The sequence below is a fragment of the Leptinotarsa decemlineata genome, unplaced genomic scaffold, assembly GCF_025532065.1.
Source record: "Leptinotarsa decemlineata unplaced genomic scaffold, Ldec_3_MD MMD2_tig00001393_RagTag_RagTag, whole genome shotgun sequence".
Taxonomy (NCBI): domain Eukaryota; kingdom Metazoa; phylum Arthropoda; class Insecta; order Coleoptera; family Chrysomelidae; genus Leptinotarsa; species Leptinotarsa decemlineata.
Window position 1 is genome coordinate 6,366,890 of NW_027412562.1, and position 19,225 is coordinate 6,386,114.

Consider the following 19,225-nt stretch of genomic DNA (forward strand, 5'->3'; position numbering starts at 1 on the left):
GCGTCAATCGCCCCTATTGGTTGAAAGTATCAGGGGAGGACACGAAAGACGTCAAACAAAACTTCAATGATAAAGTTAGGTTAGGTTTCTAAAAATAACATGAAAATGAATTTAATAGAAGAAAAGAAATTAGAGATATCAAATAAGTTACAGAAGGTAAAAACTGAGTCATGACTTGAATGTATTCCCACTTATGTCTCAATGTTTTAAAGGAACAAGAGAATCTAAAACTGCTGCAAGAAAGACTGTCAAAAAGTGCCCAGTTGACTGTAGGAATAGGTTCAATTTTAGATACTTTCGAACAGAGGTTGTCTCGACTGGAAGACACTATTCTACCCGTATACAATAAGACAGAAAGTCTTCAGAAAGCCCAGCACAGTATCCTTTTGTACTTGGTATGACAGCAGTCATACTTTCTTCATCATATCAAATAATTTTCTATGTTTATACAGATTGCTGGTCCTTTCTCTCTGAATCAGCATATATAATATACATTTATGATTTTAATTTGTAACTGTTGTACAGAATTAAAATGAGAGGGAATGGTTATTGTCCAAACTGATGTTAGGTATTGAAGATTATAATAAATTGAAGAAAAATTAATTATTTTCAAATATTCAAAATGAATAATATTATTTATTTTATAAAATATACCTACAAGAGGTGCAATTTTCTTTCCGAGTCGACTGCTATGTGAATTCCATGATAAATTCTGATCTAGATATAAGCCTAAAATTTTTACTTCTTTCTTAAATTCTATCGAATTGTCATTGAAATTAAGATAAAACGTTTTGTAATCTGAATTTATTTTGGATATAATTGTATAGCTTATGTCATATTGAATAAACAGCAATTCAGATTTTAACCTAAAAAACTACATGAGATGATATGTTTTGTTTTCTGAAAATATTGTATACTCACCTGACATTGAGGTATTTAGTGTTGCACTACTTTGTGATTTCTTGAAATCTTTTTATCGTTCAACTACGAAATATTGTTTCGACATCTTTAGTTAAATAGAATCGGAGGTCACAGCCTTAATTGCTTTGAGTCCATCCAATTTAGATTATCAGAACTGATACTGTTTTCAGTATTGGCCACATGAAAGACTGTCACACGAGGATCCGTACCTGCACTAATTTGGTTTCTTTTATATCATTATGACCTAATAAACGTGAAGATCGAAAACCACTCCAGGATATTCTTTATTATGCTATACTGTTGATGTAGCATAATGAGGTGTTGAATACATTAAATTACGAAGTACTAGATAAAGCTGACTACGAATTTTTTCGACTCTGGTCTTAATGTGATCTGAGTAAAAAACTGTTTTAGGGTTTCTAAGCTAAATGTATCATATGAAACAAACTGGATACAAAAACTGCAAAAATAGTGTGCTACGTCTCATTTAAATCACTTGCAAGTTATGCAGCCTACAACAGACAACTATTCAGCTCATCTTTTCTCTTCAAATAGAGGTATTCAAATAGTGCAGAGTTCTGTCTCTCCTATTTTCTCAAGCCTGAAACTCTATGCCTGCGTTACAAAAATTAATTAATTATTTTTTTCTCATTGATTCGGCTGTTACTTGATGAAGATCCATAGTAATTTCAAAAACTACACCTCACGATTTGATCTCCACAAACTTTGTTTGAAAAATGTAATCTTGGTTTGGCCTGTTGAAATAAGTACTTGACATCAGCTTTTATCCCGGCTATTCTTATAAAAAATCAGCTAATTTATAATTCACCTGATATTAAAAATATTGTCTCACCTCTCCTCTAGACGAGGCACTCTATTATATTAAACTATTATAACTAATCTAATAACATTTACACGATAAGTTGTGTTTTAGAAAATCAGCACAATATATGCAGACTTCTCAAATGTCTTCGACAAGTTGGACTAAACACTTATTTCAAAACTCAATGAAATTGGATTTGTTCCTATATTACAAATAAGTCCCAGTTTGTTGAATACAGGGGACACAAAGGAAACAGGGGACACAAATCTCCCTGTTGATCATTCATGCGGATTTGTCAAAAACCGCATGGGAGCTCACGCCCAGTTCTTCCGCCACTCACCATTTGTGATGGGTTGGTTTCCACCAGGGTCCTCAAATCCTGGGCCTGGGTTACTGAAGATTGACCACTTTGAGGCTCATATTTGAAGCCAAAATCTCCGGAAAGAAATTTTGTAAACAAATGTCGAACAGTGCATTCATTAGCACTATCATTGCCAAATGCCTGGTTGATTTTTTTGTCTGTTTCGGCAACGATTTGGTTCAATTTGAATTTGTACAGAAAAATTGGACAAAAATCGCTCAACATCATATAATAACAAGAAAATTTAGAAAAAAATTAACATAATCAATGTATAGAGTACACAATTTTCTATTGATCAATTGGGTTAGGTTATTATTATTGTTTAATTTTAGGAGGGCATCCTTTCCATTCTCAGTGCTTGGTGTTGGATAATTTTGCATCTATGAACAATTTTCACTGATTTACTTTATTTTGGTCCTATAAACACATAATGCAATATATTTCTAGTCTGTGTTTTCCTGAACGGTTATAAAGATATCGATCGTACTTTGCATTTACTGGATAATGTTATAAGCCACTATGAGGTGTCAGGAGATGTTGAACACATTATCGAAAAGAATCCTGGAGATGGAGGTATTGATCTTCAAACTTATCTGGATGCCCTGAATAGATTAGCTGGTGCCCAGAAATATTTTGAAAAAAACATTCCACAAAGTGTAGAACTTATCAATGTTGTAAGTGTTTTTTTTCGTCCTTGAGCATTTAAGCTTTAAAATTGTTTTAAAAAATACCATATTTTCTATATGATACCAACATATAAAAATTTTAGGGAAAGATTTTGGCTTTCTACTTCTCCATCTACTCATGTCTTCGCTGACAGTACGTAATGACATTCGTTCGTTTATTTGAATCAATCCCAGCCATAGGAATCTTGAAAGGGGTATATATTGAAAAATAATTATCTCCTAAAAATATATTCCTTTAATTAAATCAAATAAGCGAATGAATGATATTATGTATCGACTGTCATCGATGACATGAGTGGATTCAACTCATTGAAGCAATAAGGCAAGTGTCTTATTCTGAAACATCGGATGTCAGCCATTGAGGATGACAGTGTTCCATGTAAGTGAAATTTCATCTCTTTCATATACTATAGTGTGTAGCAAAGAAAGTTCCTGTAAATGGTGAATGGATCAGATTTAATTTTATAATGATTGTTTGGAGTACAAACTGAATAATAATAAGTGGTTTTCATATAATTCAAAGTTCATATGAAAGTAGTTGTTTCAAGAGGGCTTTATCTTCCAGTTTGTGCCTGGAAGTTACTTTTTTGCGTAATCTACACATCTCTGTAAAGAGTTTATTTTGAAGTCAACTGCTTTTTCATTTCTTTGGAAGATTCCCACAATTTTTTTGGATAATGATGGAGAAGTAGCAAGCCAAAACCTTTCTTTCTCAAAAATTAATCTCTTCCTTAAATAAACCCCTTTCAATTCATAATAATTTCACTTACAAAAAGAAGATTTATTGATGTGTATACGATTTTTGTAGTTTGATAAGTAGAATTCGAAACCTCTGGTGCAAAATGAATCTATCGAACATACTTTTTTCATAGCAGAACAAAAATACTGCCTGTCGATCGCGTTTCGTTTACCAAGTAAGTATCATCAGACTTATGTTACCTTCTGATGATGCTGACTTGGTTATCGAAATGCGCGTCGAACCACAGTATTTTTGTTCTGCTGTGGGAACACTGTTCTCAACAGAATTTTTGCAGTGTTTGTAATTTTTTTCACATCATCAATAATGTGGTCTTCTTTTCCAATTGAGATCTTCAAATTGCTATGGTTATTGTTATGCATTATAAAACAATAATTACATGATTACATTAATTCAGACACCTTTCAAATGACTTTGAGAGAAGGGTAAATGCTAATAATCTCAAACCAAATTTGTTTAATGATGAGATATTTCAACCTCACCTAGAAATGTTTTTTTAATCCCATTATCTGATTTGATAGTCATGCAATTACTCTCTGATAATTTTAAAAAAATGTCTGGAAACTAATTACATACTGTATACTCATATCCTCCATCAATTAAGCTAAAAACTGATCTACGAGAACAATTTCCACACCGAGAACTAGGAACAAACAAATAATTAGTTACACATTAGGAATAATTGGTTATAAAAAATCAGTATAATGAGATTTTGATAAATATGTATATGATAAATATGAACAAAATTAGGCAAAAGAAATAAAAACCTAAATGTACATGTAGTGATAAAATAATTGGAAATACTGTGTACGAGGCTGTTCAAAAATTGAGGTAAATGTTCAAATTTCGCGGGCTACGTACCTACATTCGATTAGCGATAATTTTTTTATGTTGGTACACTCGTCTCGAACGTATGTTCACAGTTTCAGTTATTTAGCATGTTTAGTTTGTTGGTGAGAAGCATTAAAGTTAATAGTGTTTTGCGTGTTCGGCCATTTTTTTTATCGAAAAAAAATTGATGAAATAATTTTCATAAAATTTTGTGTGAAAATGGTAAAAAGTGCTCAAAAACACTTGAAATGTTAACAGTGGCATACGGTGATTGTACTCTGAGTCAGGAAAATGATTGTACTCTGAGTCTAGAACAAGGGTGGCAACCCGCATATAAAAATTAATACTAAAATTACCTTATCATACAAACACTTCTTCTCTTTTACGTTTAAAATCAACACATGCTTTTGCAACATAAAGTGGGGCTGACTTTAAAATAACGTACTGAGAGTCCGCTAGCCGCGCAAACTTACCTACTTTTTGCGGTGAGGACGCGGCTGCCGGCGGGCGGCATGCCGCCACCCGCCCCCGAGCACGTCGCTAGCGTTCGGTCAGTTTAGTTCATGGTAAGCTCGCAACGCATACAATACGTGTCAACGAGTGTATTAGGTATTAGTGTGGTGCGCATTTGATCGCGATCTATTGTAATTGTTTATCCCAACTGTAAGATAACTCTGCGCATGACTGGGGTGTTTTCTTTGCTAGTTACAGTACATTTTTTTGTTCTAAACTCTAAAAATTAGTATCCGATTTTGACTGTGCGCAGAGTTATCTGGCGCGCACTATACATAAAATTTGGTAGTGCGGCCCAGGGTAAAATTCTACTTCCGAATTTTGGCCCAACTGTTGAAAAGGTTGGCCACCCTTGCTAGAAGATGTGAATGACGACGACCGCCCTGGACGCCTCAGGCCTCAGTCACAGATTGTGTTGAAGTCGCTAGATTCGAAGATGCATGGCTTACGTGAAAAGACGAGACCTGTCAGACCTGCGATAGACTGTGACTTCGCCTCCACCGACAGAGGCGTGCACAATTTGATTAATTGGACGATGATAAAAACAAAAATATATGTGAAATTTCATATATTTTTACGTCCATGTATGTGACCATTATTATCTGTTTAAATCTGTTTTTTCGTTAATCAGCTGCCGCCCCCATACGAACGACAACTCTCAGAAGTTGAGAAACTTGTGCGAGCGGGAATCGAACACACGACCTTCCGATCGTGAGTCGGATGCACTACCACCGCGACCAATTCTACAACGGTAACAGTAACAGCATCACAACACTCTTTTTTTTATATTCCTGAATGCTTACAACCATCCACCCACTGACATAAAAACTCAGGAAGTCAAAATAAAAAAAAAACTTTTGCTAGTTGACTGGGATTTGTCATTCAAATGAATTAGTTAAAACAGAAAAAAATGAGCAGAAATGAGTTAGCAATGAATATAAAAAGTTACCACCCACAACAATCGAAATGTTGTTTGAAATTGTTTCATGTTTTTTCCTATCCTATTTTCCTTCAATTTTTTTTATATATATATTTAAGATCTATTAATCACTTCAATTTCAGGTCACAATGATTTGTATGCGTTACATAACTATGTCCTTAAAATGTTTGAAGTTTTATACTCATTTTGGATCAATGTTGCCTGTTCTAACTAATTCATTTGAATATTCTTAAGTATTTTCAGTAATTTTAACATTACACTTATTTTTGATTAATTTGTTCTTCCATAAATTTCAAATTTGTTAATACGTTATTTAGACAATGGAAGTCTGAATTCGAAACATTCATGTATTGATCATTTTTATAACGAGCTAACACATTTATTTTTTCAGTCATCGTTTTTTAATAAAGGCAGCGACAAACTAAATGCAGAATTCAAAACTATTTTGGATAAGTACAATACTCCAATATTACCAGTGGTGCTCCTGGATCTAATTAATTTCGATGGTAAGTTGACATATCCCACCTCATTACAAATAAATTCAAACTTAAGATTCACACTAAAATATTTTGTTGTATAATTTTTTGTCCAGATCCTTCCAACAAAGAAATAAAGGTTATACCCAAACAGATTCCAGACGAACCAAAGTCACACCTCGTTCAAATAGCATCCTGGTTGCTGGACCATGGAAGAGATGAATATTTAACAGTTTACGGTAAAGTCAGAGGAAGTGTCCTACAGAGGTCTCTCACTATGTTGAGAAATCATCAAAAATCGGTTAGTGGTGGGAGTGTTCATGGAACCACTAGTTCTCCAATGCTGGTAAGGATTAGTTTAATTTTAACGATAGTCTCGATTTCAAACAAAAATAACTTCAAAAGGGGATTTCACTTTCCTAGTTTCGATATAGATCTTATAAAACAGTTTGATCAAGACAGAAAATCATTAGATTATAAAAAGAAACCAAGAAAGTGGTTCAAATTTGAGTAGAAACTGACCTTTCTTTTAATCGTAATTCAAACGTGATATCTCAACTTTGCACCTGAAATGTCATTCAGAATCCTATTTATTGTCGACCAGTTAACAAATAATAATAATAATAAGTAATTTGAACATTTTTGTACAAGATAAGTACATATGGTAAGTCAAAAAAAACACATAAATAGACAATTAGAAATAAACAAATGGTGTTATAGTCATAAACATGAAACTCAGAAACATAAAAACTATAGACTAGGTTAGGTTAGGTTAGGTCCAAAGTAAGTGGGTCTATTCGACCCTCCACCGCAACCCGCAAAGGTTTATTGTGGCTCACATTTATTCACACTCGACCAAATAATACCAGCTTCTTAACGAAGCCGATTAGTTTGTATAGTGAGTGGTCTTTCAGGTCAGATCTTAAAAGTACGGCTCTGCCGAACTCTAAAAACTTGATTCGGTCCCCAGCGGGGCAACACAAAGTATGTGCTCTGCTATGTCATAATTTTCCAAACAGAGGCGACACACACTGTCTTCCGACAGTCCGAGTCTCTGCAAATGATGATTCAAATGACAGTGACCTTCAAGAACGCCTGTTGGATTCTTCCAATCTCTCCACACACTATTCAATAGAGTAAATTTCCTAAGCAGGTTGATATCTCTGTCCTGGGTCTGCGACTGAAAACACCTGCATCAGAACTGTTGCACTCTGCATTAAATTGATTTGTGCAAATGGCAATGTGCACAAGTCTATATGCAGCCCATCTAGCCTCTCTCTCCAGAAAAATGTGGAGAGGAGGTAGATCTACAAGGATCTCCAAGTACGGTGTGGTACTGATGGCACCACTGATGGACAGACAAGCCTGTTTCTGTAAGCCAGAGAACTTCGCCTGGGCTGTTTTCTGTAAAGCATTCGGACACCAGGCAATTGCACCATAAGTGATCATTGGTCTGACAATCATCACATAAATCCAATGGATTTGTTTGGGACCTAAACCCATGTTTTACCACAAATCTTTCGACATGTCTGGCTTTGTGTAAAACTTTTTTCAAGTGAGTGTTCCAGGTGAGTTTTTTATCAAGGACAATGCCAAGATATTTCACCTCCGTTCCAAATGGAATGACCTCACCATTCAGGGAAAGTGGCGTTAGATCGTCCAATTTTCTCCTCCTGGTGAAGGGCATTATCACAGTTTTGCTGGGGTTTTTCAGACATCTGCTTCTTCAGGCACCAACTGTGAACAACGTCCAACGTGCTTTGGACCTTGCCAAGATGACACAGTCATCTGCATAAGCTTGCAGATCCACTTTTCTTCTGTCGAGGGCATTAAGCCGACTATCGATCAGGAGCAACCACTAAAGAGGAGATAGTACCCCACCTTGAGGGCAGCCCCTGGTGACCCTGAACTTAATGGCCTCGCCTTGAAGAGTCGTAGTTGCAGTTCTGTTCACCAGCATGGCATAGATTCAGCCAGTAATGGTTCATTCTATACCTTTTCTAGCCAGAGATGATCCTATAGATTTAGGTAGTGCATTGTCAAATGCTCCTTCAATATTGAGAAATACAGCAAGATTTTCTCTACAAAGCTGTTTAGCTAAATCTGTCGATTTGCCGGTTTGATAAGCATACTGGTGGTTATTTAGGGGGATGCATATAATGCCACCCTCCTAATGTGTCCGTCCAGTATCCTCTCAAGTCCTTTCAACAAGAAGGATGTAAGGCTGATTGGTTGTTCCGATTTAGGGTATATATATACCACCCTTGCTGCCAACCACGCCCGACTAGCTCTATACAATTTTATGAGAATAGGTAAAATTATTTCCAGTCCGTTTTGAAGAAGAGCTGGAAATATACCATCCTCTCCAGGAGATTTGAAGGGCTGAAACTATAGACTAACATAAATTATCATTCAAGTATTCCTGGTAGCTATTTTTTCAGCTAGCATTTTTCAATCAGGAAAGATTAGGACAATTTACAAAACATATCATGCGGATCAAATCACTTGATCGAAATTGGCAGTTTATTGTATAAGATTGTTTCGAAAGTTTTGTCCGTTTAAATGTCATGTGTTTTAGTAGTTCCATATCTCAGTAAATATTTATTCTACTGTATCATGGTATATACTGATCGATAGAGAATTTTCAGCTTATTACTATATGATGTCGTAAGCGATTTTTGGCCAACTTTTCACTACGAATTCAAATTGAATCAAACCGCTGCCGAAACTGCTCCAAAAATTAAATAGGCATTTGGCAATGATAGTGTTAATGAATGCACTGTTCGACGTTGGTTTGCGAAATTTCGTTCCGGAAATTTTAGACTCGAAGGTGAGACTTGAAGTGGTAGACCTACGGCAATCCGGGACGAGGATTTGAGGATCCTGGTGGAGACTGACCCATCACAAGCGGTGCGTGGAATGGCGGAAGAACTGCGCGATTTTTGATCGTATACAACGTATTGGAAAGGTCAAACAACTCGAAGAATGGGTGCCCTATGATTTGAATGATCAATATAAATTGACACTTTTCGAAAACTCTTCTTTGCTATTGCGCAACTAAAAACGATCCTTTTTTGGATCGCATCGTCACGTGTGATGAAAAGTGGATCTTCTAAGACAGCAAGAGATAGCAGAGAGTCGTATTCCTAACCCTTCATGCGTAATTTTGAAACCGGCAACGCTTCATCGCCCCATAAACAACGATTTATTTTACAACCGACAACACCGAACCTGTCATGCTTGCGCTAGCGACGTAACACCTCGATACCATCTCTCTGCATCAATAACGTCACACGTGTCTCTCTCACTCTTACACACAAACACACCTCGTATGAAACATCAATTCTTCTCCAAATCTATGGATATTTCTTCGTCTTCTACATGGAAATGACGTTAAAATTTTTCTAAAATTCTACGGAAAACAAAAAATGCAGTCAAGTATAACAAATTAGTTAATTTCGGTTCCGATCGCTTTCTTTATATTTAATTTCCCTCAGCTGCTAATAACCACGTGACTGGTACGTGACGATGGGGCCTGAAGGGTGAAGCATAGTCCCAAAGGGATCCACGCTATTTGAATCCTTCCGATACTCATTTCATCCTTCTCTGCATCGATTGCGTCACTCTTCCACTCACTAAAGCCTCTCCTTGAAACACCTACCTCGACTGATTTGGATTTCTCGCTGTACTCGCGGTAGCTTCTGATTGGTCGACTATATGACGGCAAAAGTGAAGGAGTGGGGGTGTTCTGAAGTGGACAGCAAGACATTCTGAAACTGAGCCAAACCATCACAGCAGAGTCCTATTGTGAGAAAAATTACGAAATGTACTGAAAATTGCGTCAGCACCAGCCGGGACAGGTCAAAAGAAGAGATCCGATCCTGCTCCACGATAAAGCCTGTCTGTCCGAAAATTAAACGAATTGAACGTTTGAAGTTCTACCTCACCCACCATTCTCCCCAGACCTCTCACCAACTGAGTACCATTTTTTCCAGCACTTCGATAATTTTCTCATCGGTAGAACCTTCACCAATCAGGACCAGGCAAAAACGGCCTTCGTCGATTTCATCGAATCCCGAGCATACAATTTTTATGCTGACGGAATTAAACGACTTGTGTAACGTTGGCAAAACTGCACTGATTCAAATGACGCTTATTTCGATTCAATTGAATTGAAGTATTTACTGAGATATTACAGCTCAAAGTAGGCTCATAAAAACGGTCAAAACTTTTGAAACATCCTTATAGTTGTTTCTTTTGATGTGTGTTGAAAAAAAACTAGATAATCTACTTATCTCCACACATAATTTTTATTTATATTTGTTCATTTTCAACTTCCTTGGTACTTCATTTCAGAAACCTAAATTTGGTAATCGACATGATGCTTCAAGACGTCCTTCAACAAGAAGAATACATCAAGTCTTTGAAAGGAAAGCAAATAAGATGTTCCTAAAGGCTTCTCAAACACTGGAAAATTCCACTGGACTTTCTCTTGGTACGAGAAGAGCCTCACACTTGGGTAAGCGAGTATATTGTCCCGTTCAAAGGTACACGTGAAGGCCTATTGAATTTTCGATTAATTTTTCCAACAGACTAGAAATGTAGAATATTTTTTCAGATACCTCTTACACTGGGGAAGAACTAGATAATGAACAAGAAATGGAAAATTATTTAATGTCTGTGATAGCCCTACATAGATTGATGCAGTTTGAACAGATACTTATGAAAGATATCATAACGCCAGCTCACCAACCGAGAGTTTTTGAATTGATTGTTAGGGAAGCGATGGACACCATTGTTCAGGACGGAGAGGTAATTATAAATATAAGTGAATAGTACTAGTGATATAACTCAATAGTAAAAAGGGAGTTTTTTCATATTGGGGAAAGGAATCGATTTCTAAATAATGGAAAATTTAATATACTTGAAAAATAATCTATCTAAATGTGAAAGTTTTGAAAATGTGCACGACTACAACACTAGGCATAAAAATGATTTGAGTACAAACTACTGCCGCTCAAAAAAATGTCAGAATGGACCAAATTTTTGGGCTGTGAAACTTTACAATAAATTACCACAAAAAAAAAGATTTCTCTACCTAATAACATATTCAAAATGAGGATAAACTATTTTTTAATAAAAAAACGCCTTCTCCAGCACCGAAGAATTCCTGCACTGTGATATAGGTTCTTTAACCATTTTGACATTTGTCGTTTGTTGTTTTTAAATGTGCTTGTCGACATAACTCAGATGTACTTATAAGATATAAATGGTTTTTTATAAAAAAGCTTTGTCTTTAAATTGTAAGCATCTATTGTTTATGTAAATATTAATAGATGCCTGACACACGCTAATTTTATTAATATTTATGTATTGACCTGTGTAAATACTGATGAATGTATAAAACACCAATAAATTATCTATTTATAATTTTTTTCCATCTATAATGACAATTTTTAAACCGCTATCATAAATTTGTGCTAATATGTGTTAATATAGAACATGTGTTTATTGCAGAATATAATTTCCAGAGCTAAAAAGTGTATTGCAAGGCATGACTTTGCTACAGTTTTGGTTATCTTTCCAATCTTCAAACAGTTGCGGAATTTGAAACCAGAATTTGAGAGAACTGTGGAAGATTATGACTTGAACGTGAAACAAAAATTTGACCAAATAATACAGATGCTACACACCACTGTAAGTATAAACAAGAAATCAAAGATTCATTGAAAAAGTATAATTTATAATGAGTTGAAGGTTCCTCATTATAATTTTATTTTTCTGTTCAGATGTTTCATTTTGTATTTGTAAACTCAGACATTGCTAAGTAGGTAGCTATTAATATTAGGTTGTTTCGAAAGTTTTGCTCGTTTTTATGAGTCTACTTTAAACTGTAATACCTCACTGAATACTAATTAAATTTAATTGAAATAAGCGCCATTTGAATCAGTGCACTTTTAACAACGTAAGACAGGTCGATTAATTCCATCATCATTAAATTTGTGTACTCGGGATTCGATGAAGGTTCTACCGGTGAGAAAGTTATCGAAGTGCTTGAAAACACGGCGAGAGGTCTCAGAAGTATGGTGGGAAAGGCAGAACTTCGAAGCTCAATTGGTTTATTTTCGAAACGTGCGGACGGGCGTTGTCGTGGAGTAGGATCGGACCCCTTCTGTTGACTAGTACTGGCTGTTGCTGATACATATCTCGGTACATTTTGTCACAGAAAGTCTCCGCTGTGACATATTTCTACATATTTCGGTACATTTTGTCACAGAAAGTCTCCGCTGTGATTGTTTGGCCCAGTTGCAAAAAGTTTTAGTGAAGAATCCCAGCCGCTGACCACCAACAGTAACCATGGTCCTTTTTATGGGTTGTCGCCCTCGGAAAGTGCCTGGGGGGTTCATCAGTGTCCAACCACTGTCCTAAAAGGCTCTGGTTGTTGAAGAGGATCCTCTTTTCATCACACGTGACGATCCGACCCAAAAAAAGGTCGTTTTGGTTGCGCAAAGGTAAAGAAGAACAGACCTTGAAGCGTGACCTTTTCAATTCGTTTTAAACCATCACAAACCGCATGGGAACTAATGCCTAGTTATTCCGCCATCCTACTCACCGTTTGTGATGGGTCAGTCTTCACTTGGGTGCTCAAATCTTCGTCCTGGACAACTAGAGGTCGACCACTTCGGGGTTCATCTTCAAGGCTAAAATCTCCGGAACGAAATTTCGCAAACCAACGTCAAACAGTGCGTTTATTTACATTATCATTGCCAAATGCCTGGTTGATTTTGTAGGTTGTTTCAGCGCTTTGGTTCAATTTGAATTCATCATATAGTACACATGACATTAGAATGAACAATACTTTTGAAACAACCTAATAGTACATCTTCATATAGATCAAATTGATGAGAATATTTTCTTGGACAATCAATTGATTTCCAGTATAATTTGGTTGTTTCTAGGAATGGCAAGTTGTCAATACAATGTAAATGAAATAGATAAGGAAGATTTCAACTAAAATTCATATTTCATTGATTTCATACATAGCTTTGCAAACATTGTCATAATTTGTAAATCATAACATTGCAATCTCTCAAAAATATCATTCAAGTTGAAGTTGAGAATGTGAGATATTGGTTAATTATTAATTTGTTAACTCTCAATCTTGAAAAATCACTTTATGTATGTTTTACTTCTTATTGAAATTATCTACCAAGTGAAAACTTTATATCTGATGAACATTTGTAAATTAGTAAATCCAAAGATGCAAACTCAGTACCTGCAAAAGCTGTATTGCCTATAATAGAAAAATTTTTTTTTTTCAAAATATTGTGAAGTTTTTCATGTTCAGCTCTTCTTAACGTTTTTGAAAAGATGGGAAGCATTGAAATAATAATAATAATCAGTGTTACTATTATAAATTAAAAAAAATTGTTAGGAACTATGGCTAAGGCTGAACCAAGGGAACATGCCAAACCATTGTTCATCAAAATACAAATTTTAACACTTCCATGTATATATTTCACAGAAGCCATCTTGTAGATACACAAAAACAACATACGGGGAGTAAAATTCACAAGTACAATGCCTGCAACACAGAATTATATAGACTACCTCGAGTGAACTACACTAAAACAATGAAGCAGACTGACTATCTGCCAATTAAACTATATAACCTTATACCGGTGGATTGGAAGACATTCATTACAAAAAAATTGAAACACTATTTTGAAAAAATATCACTTCTTGTAAATCCACTTTATAATATTGAAGATGTTTTCTCCCATATATGAACTTAATATTTAATGTCTATTTAACGTACTACCTTACACAAAGCCTAGTTTCTAGGATTATCTCATTTTTACAGAATTCTTTACTTCTATTTCTTCATAGTTTTACAAATTTTATACATTATTATATTACAGTCTTGACATACCTACACAATTATGTTGTGAATTTATCTCATAAACATTTTTGTTATTTTTAAAGGTCAATAAATATCGTATCTTATCATTCGTGCTTGAAGGCCGTCGTAATTTGGAACTGCGTCCTAACGTTTCCCCTGCACGAGTGGCTGGCTTTTCCAGAGGTTTATTCATCTTGATCATTCACCGAGTTATCAGTGAATCATCTAGGTGAATGAACATCTGAAGAAGCCAACCACTCGTGCTGGCGAAATATATATATATATATATATATATATATATATATATATATATATATATATATATATATATATATATATATATATATATATATATATATATATATATATATATATTTTTTTGAATGATGCAACTAATTTTCCTTTATTTTCAGTATTTCAATATTAAATGTAAGTCACAAAAAGGATTTGAAGCTTTATAACTTCTATTTAATTATCTGCGAGCGCTTTCGACAGCTGGTCGTACTTTCATCATCTAGGCTCTACTATAAAAGGACATACAACAGGATGACATGTTCAGTTTACAAAAAGGATTTGAAGCTTTATATCTTTTATTAATTATCTGCGAGCGCTTTCGACAGCTGGTCGTACTGTCATCTTCTAGGCACTCCTCAAACTGAACTTGTCATCCTGTTGTCTGCCTCTTTATACGGTCAGAACGTCTCAACTCAGGTATTTCAGGTACTTCAGGTGAATTTGCCTATATTATTTGTACTGCATCAGGAACTCTTCTTTGTGTTAGATCTTCTCTAGGAATGGTTTTGTTCAATGGTTGAATGTATGGTTTTGTTCAATATATTGAATGTGAGATCTTGTTGTGTTTTGATTTGTACTTGTTCCTCGATAAGTGATTTATGACTGTTGAATTTATGGATGTTCAAGTTTTCCCAAATGTCCATGCGGTTTCATGAGTTTTATGTTCTCTGGTGGGGGGAAATTATGTTTGTTTTGTATGGAGTGTGTTGCGAGGTTTGATTCATATACTATTGGATTTATGTATGCCTTTTTGTGCTCATTGTACCTTTGGATCAGTTTTTTCTTGGTTTGTCTGATATAGAATTTGTTGCAGTCCAAGCATTGTATACTGAATAGCCCGTTTTGGTCTTTGTCTTCTTCTTTTTCAAAGTTGTTGATTTTTTGTGTTATCTTCGTGTTTGGCTTGTATGTGATGTTGATGTTCAGTGGTTTGAAGACGTTTGTTAGTTTTTTGGTTTGGTGTCCTACGTACGTAAATGCTGTCCATCATTGTGTTGTTTTGTCTCTTGGGGTGGTTTGATCATTGTTCTGTATTTTTTGTTTAATTCTGTTTTCTAGTTTATCTATTGTCTTTTGGGTGTATCCGTTTTCGTTCGCTATTTGGTATATGACTCCGTTCTTTGTTTCGGTCTTCATTGCTGAGTGGTATCCTTAACATTCTAGATATGAATGCGTTATAGGCAGCCATTTTGTGTGATGGTGGATGGTTTGAACTTGCGGACATGGTGGAGCTGGTTTGTGTAGGTTTCCTGTATATTGCCATTTGAAATTGTGTTTTATTGTGTTTATATCCTATGGTTATGTCCAGGTAGTTAAGTTTTTAGTTGTGTTCTTCCTCAATACTGAAACATAGTTTTTGATTTATTTCGTTAATTTCTTTTTTTATTTGATCTATTCTTATTCCACTGTTTTGTGATACGTACAGTCCATCGTCAACGTATCTGAACCATTTTCCTTTTTCATCATGTGTTTTTATTATTGTTAAGATTTTCTCATCTATGGTTTGCAGGTATATTTCGGATGTAATGCTAGATAGTGGGGATCCCATCGCTAGTCCATCTGTTTGTTTATAAATTTTCCCTTCAGATTCGAAATAATTTTGATTAAGTATTGTATTTAGACTGTGTTTCATTTGGTTAATGTAGGTTTTGTCTATGTTTTGGTGTTTTAGTTTCTCAGATATTATGTTTATACTTTCGTTGACTGGTATGTTGGAGTACATGTTTTTTATGTCGAACGAGAACAGTTTAGTGTTCAGGTTGGCATTTGTTGTTGAGATTCTGTCTATGAGTTCCATTGAATTTTTGATTCTGTGGTCGTTGTTCCTGTTGATTTTGTTTTTCAGTTCGTCGGCTATGATTTTTGAAATCATATATGAAATTATATATATATATATATATATATATATATATATATATATATATATATATATATATATAAAACACTTTTATCTAAATACCACTGGTAGATTTTATTCATAAGACCGGTTTTGGGTTTGACTCCATTATCAAGTATAAAACTTGAAACCTGTCCTATAAATAAAATCTACCAGTGGTATTTGGATAAAAGTGTTTTTATTCATTTCATTTTAAGTGATCATGAATTACCATAAAGTAAACAAGTCATCAATCAAACAAACTATTAATGTTATATTATATGTATTTGATACAACAAATTGAATACACTGTATTAAAGTTGTTTCACCAGCATCCGATAAAGTACACATACCAGTGAATAATGTCAAAATCAGAAATATTATCATCAGATAAATATGACAGATATGTAACGGTAGAAAAGTAAAAAATCGGATAACTTCGGCTCTAAGTGTCATCAATTATGTGACTAGAGCTTGAGAATTTTCTACTTCAAAATATGTTCTTGAACGTCAAACTTAATCCTCAAATTGATATTTCGTTTCAAATAAAATATTTTCTAACAAAAAACATGAATAAAAACGTGAACTCAGAAATTTGTAATGTGGAAAAAAACTGATACTTTTCAAAAGTTTGTCGTTCGTCGGTCCTGAGTGCAATTCTCACTAACGGTGGGTTTTTCAGTTAAAAGTTATGCACATTTACAAAGTTTGTTTTTAGTTGTATAATTATTCATTAAAGATTTTTCCCGCCTTTTTTCAGGGATCTAAAGCTCTAGAAGACTTCATCGATAGCATTCGTTCAGATTCAGTTACTCAATTACCAAGTGATGGTACCGTACATGAGATGACCAGCAATGTCATCATGTTCCTGGAACAATTATTAGATTATACGGACACAATTGGTATCGTTTTAGAACAAGATCAAAATTATATGAGACAGCTTAGTAAATTGAAATACAGCGATCGTAGTAAAGCTTTACTAGGTCTTTATATCAGTGAGTTGAATGCCTTCATTCCATTACAGTTTTTTGTAAAATACTTGTTTTGATTTTCAGAAAAGGTTTTGGTCCAGCTGAATCATACACTGATCAGTAAGAGCGAACAGTATGGAGACACCGCTCTTAAGGCATTGTTTAGATTAAATAATAATAATTACGTCTTGAAATCACTTCAGAGGAGTAGTTTGATGGATTTATACTTGATATCTGAACCCAATTGTCAAGACTATTATTATACTTCAATCCAGGAGAATAAAAAGGCATATTCTCAAAGGTACCTTTCCCTGTTTCAAATATCAATCACCCCAAGTTCTTTTGAATCAGCAAATATGTTTTGATTCCATTAAATTTTTGAAACAAAATACCTGGTAGAAGTCAGAATTTTAAAATTTTTCAAAATCCAGCTTTTCAGCTTATAAAAGGGAAATCCCCAAAGAAGTTTACAAAACTGAAAATGAAAATACCACGAAAAAAGAAAAATTTTTACTCAAAATTATTACTCAAGATTTAAATGGCTTTTGAACGAGTTTATATTGATGGAATAAAATTGAGTACATATTTCCTAGTTGGAAACTAGAGCCCAAACACAAAGCATTTATGATTCAAAACCTGACATTGTGTTTGGACCCGCCATAGGTCTCATCAGTGTTGCTAGGCTGAACTACAAATGCCTTACTTTGCTTTGCTTGCTTGATAACTTTCATTCATTATTAGGGTTAGTAATTTACAATGTTTTTTGAATATTTGTTGGGACCCTGCTATAGGCTTATGTCTCTACAGGGTTCGAATGCCTTGCTGGACTCAACTGTTCTTAAACGACAATCCTGAGTAGGTGAGGTCGACGACATCTTCCCTTACAAAGACGCCATCTTTGGGAATGACAGAGAACTTGATCCTCGGATATCAAAGATAAAGGAGGCTACCAAGACGACTAGTCATAGTCAACCTTTGATTTTGATTGAGGAATATGTATTCTGTATATTCATAAGTTTGATAGATGAATATGACGTGATTTTCAAATCACAAACTGTCATCGACCAATACTCCTTAGTTTTTGGCAACCTTATCCAGTTTTTTTTAGAGTTCTTCAATTCAATATTCAATGTATTATTCAAGTTATCCCTTGCAAATATATTAGCTTGAATTAATTATTATCGAGCAGTGATATATATTGAAATTTTCACAAATGAATCTATCAGGTTATTTCAAAAGTTTTGTCTGCTTGAATGTCATGTAATTTTGTAGTTCCATATTACAATAAATATTTATTCTGCTGTGTTTGGGAATATACTGATGCTAGAAAATTTTGTACTCTATAAAATATTGATGCTGTAATTTTTTCTTTCAAACTTTAATTTTTTGCCTATTTCAGCTTATTACTATACAATGTCGTTAAGCGATTTTCAACCAGTTTTTCTCTACGAATTCAAATTAAATCAATGCGCTGCCGAAACAGCCCGAAAAATTAACAAGGCATTTGGCAATAATAGTGTTAATGATTGTAGGAAATTTCTTTCCGGAGACTTTAGCTTCGAAGATGAGTCCTGAAGTAGTCGACCTATAGTAATCCAGGATGAGAATTTGAGGATCCTTTTGGAGACTGACCCATCAAAAATTGTGTGTGAGATGGCGGAAGAACTGGGCGTCAGCTCCCATGCGGTTTTTGATGTTTCAAAACCTATTGGAAAAGTCAAAAAATCGAGCGTGGGTGCCCCATGATTTGAACGATCGACAGAAATTGTCACGTCTCAAGGTCTGTTCTTTGCTTTTGTGCAACCAAAACGAACCTTCAGTCGGCAATGATCAACGGAAGAGAGAGAGAGAGAGAGAGAGAATATGCTTTATT

At 34.8% G+C, this 19,225-nt stretch overlaps 1 protein-coding gene across 2 annotated transcripts in view; it reads left to right on the forward strand.

The window, feature by feature from the left end:
- Positions 1 to 19,225, forward strand: part of Exo70 (exocyst complex component 7) — a 24,885-nt gene continuing 5,660 nt past the window's right edge. The window contains exons 1-10 of one of the 2 annotated variants that reach the window (XM_074175911.1): positions 1 to 156; positions 213 to 378; positions 2,580 to 2,779; positions 6,224 to 6,338; positions 6,425 to 6,654; positions 10,665 to 10,827; positions 10,927 to 11,120; positions 11,826 to 12,005; positions 17,142 to 17,376; positions 17,437 to 17,653. In XM_074175911.1, the coding sequence (XP_074032012.1) occupies positions 100 to 156; positions 213 to 378; positions 2,580 to 2,779; positions 6,224 to 6,338; positions 6,425 to 6,654; positions 10,665 to 10,827; positions 10,927 to 11,120; positions 11,826 to 12,005; positions 17,142 to 17,376; positions 17,437 to 17,653 (1,757 nt within the window). In that variant the 5' untranslated portion in view covers positions 1 to 99. Of the gene's footprint in view, positions 157 to 212; positions 379 to 2,579; positions 2,780 to 3,140; positions 3,171 to 6,223; positions 6,339 to 6,424; positions 6,655 to 10,664; positions 10,828 to 10,926; positions 11,121 to 11,825; positions 12,006 to 17,141; positions 17,377 to 17,436; positions 17,654 to 19,225 lie in introns of those variants that run through there. The other variant, XM_074175912.1, reaches the window with a different exon arrangement.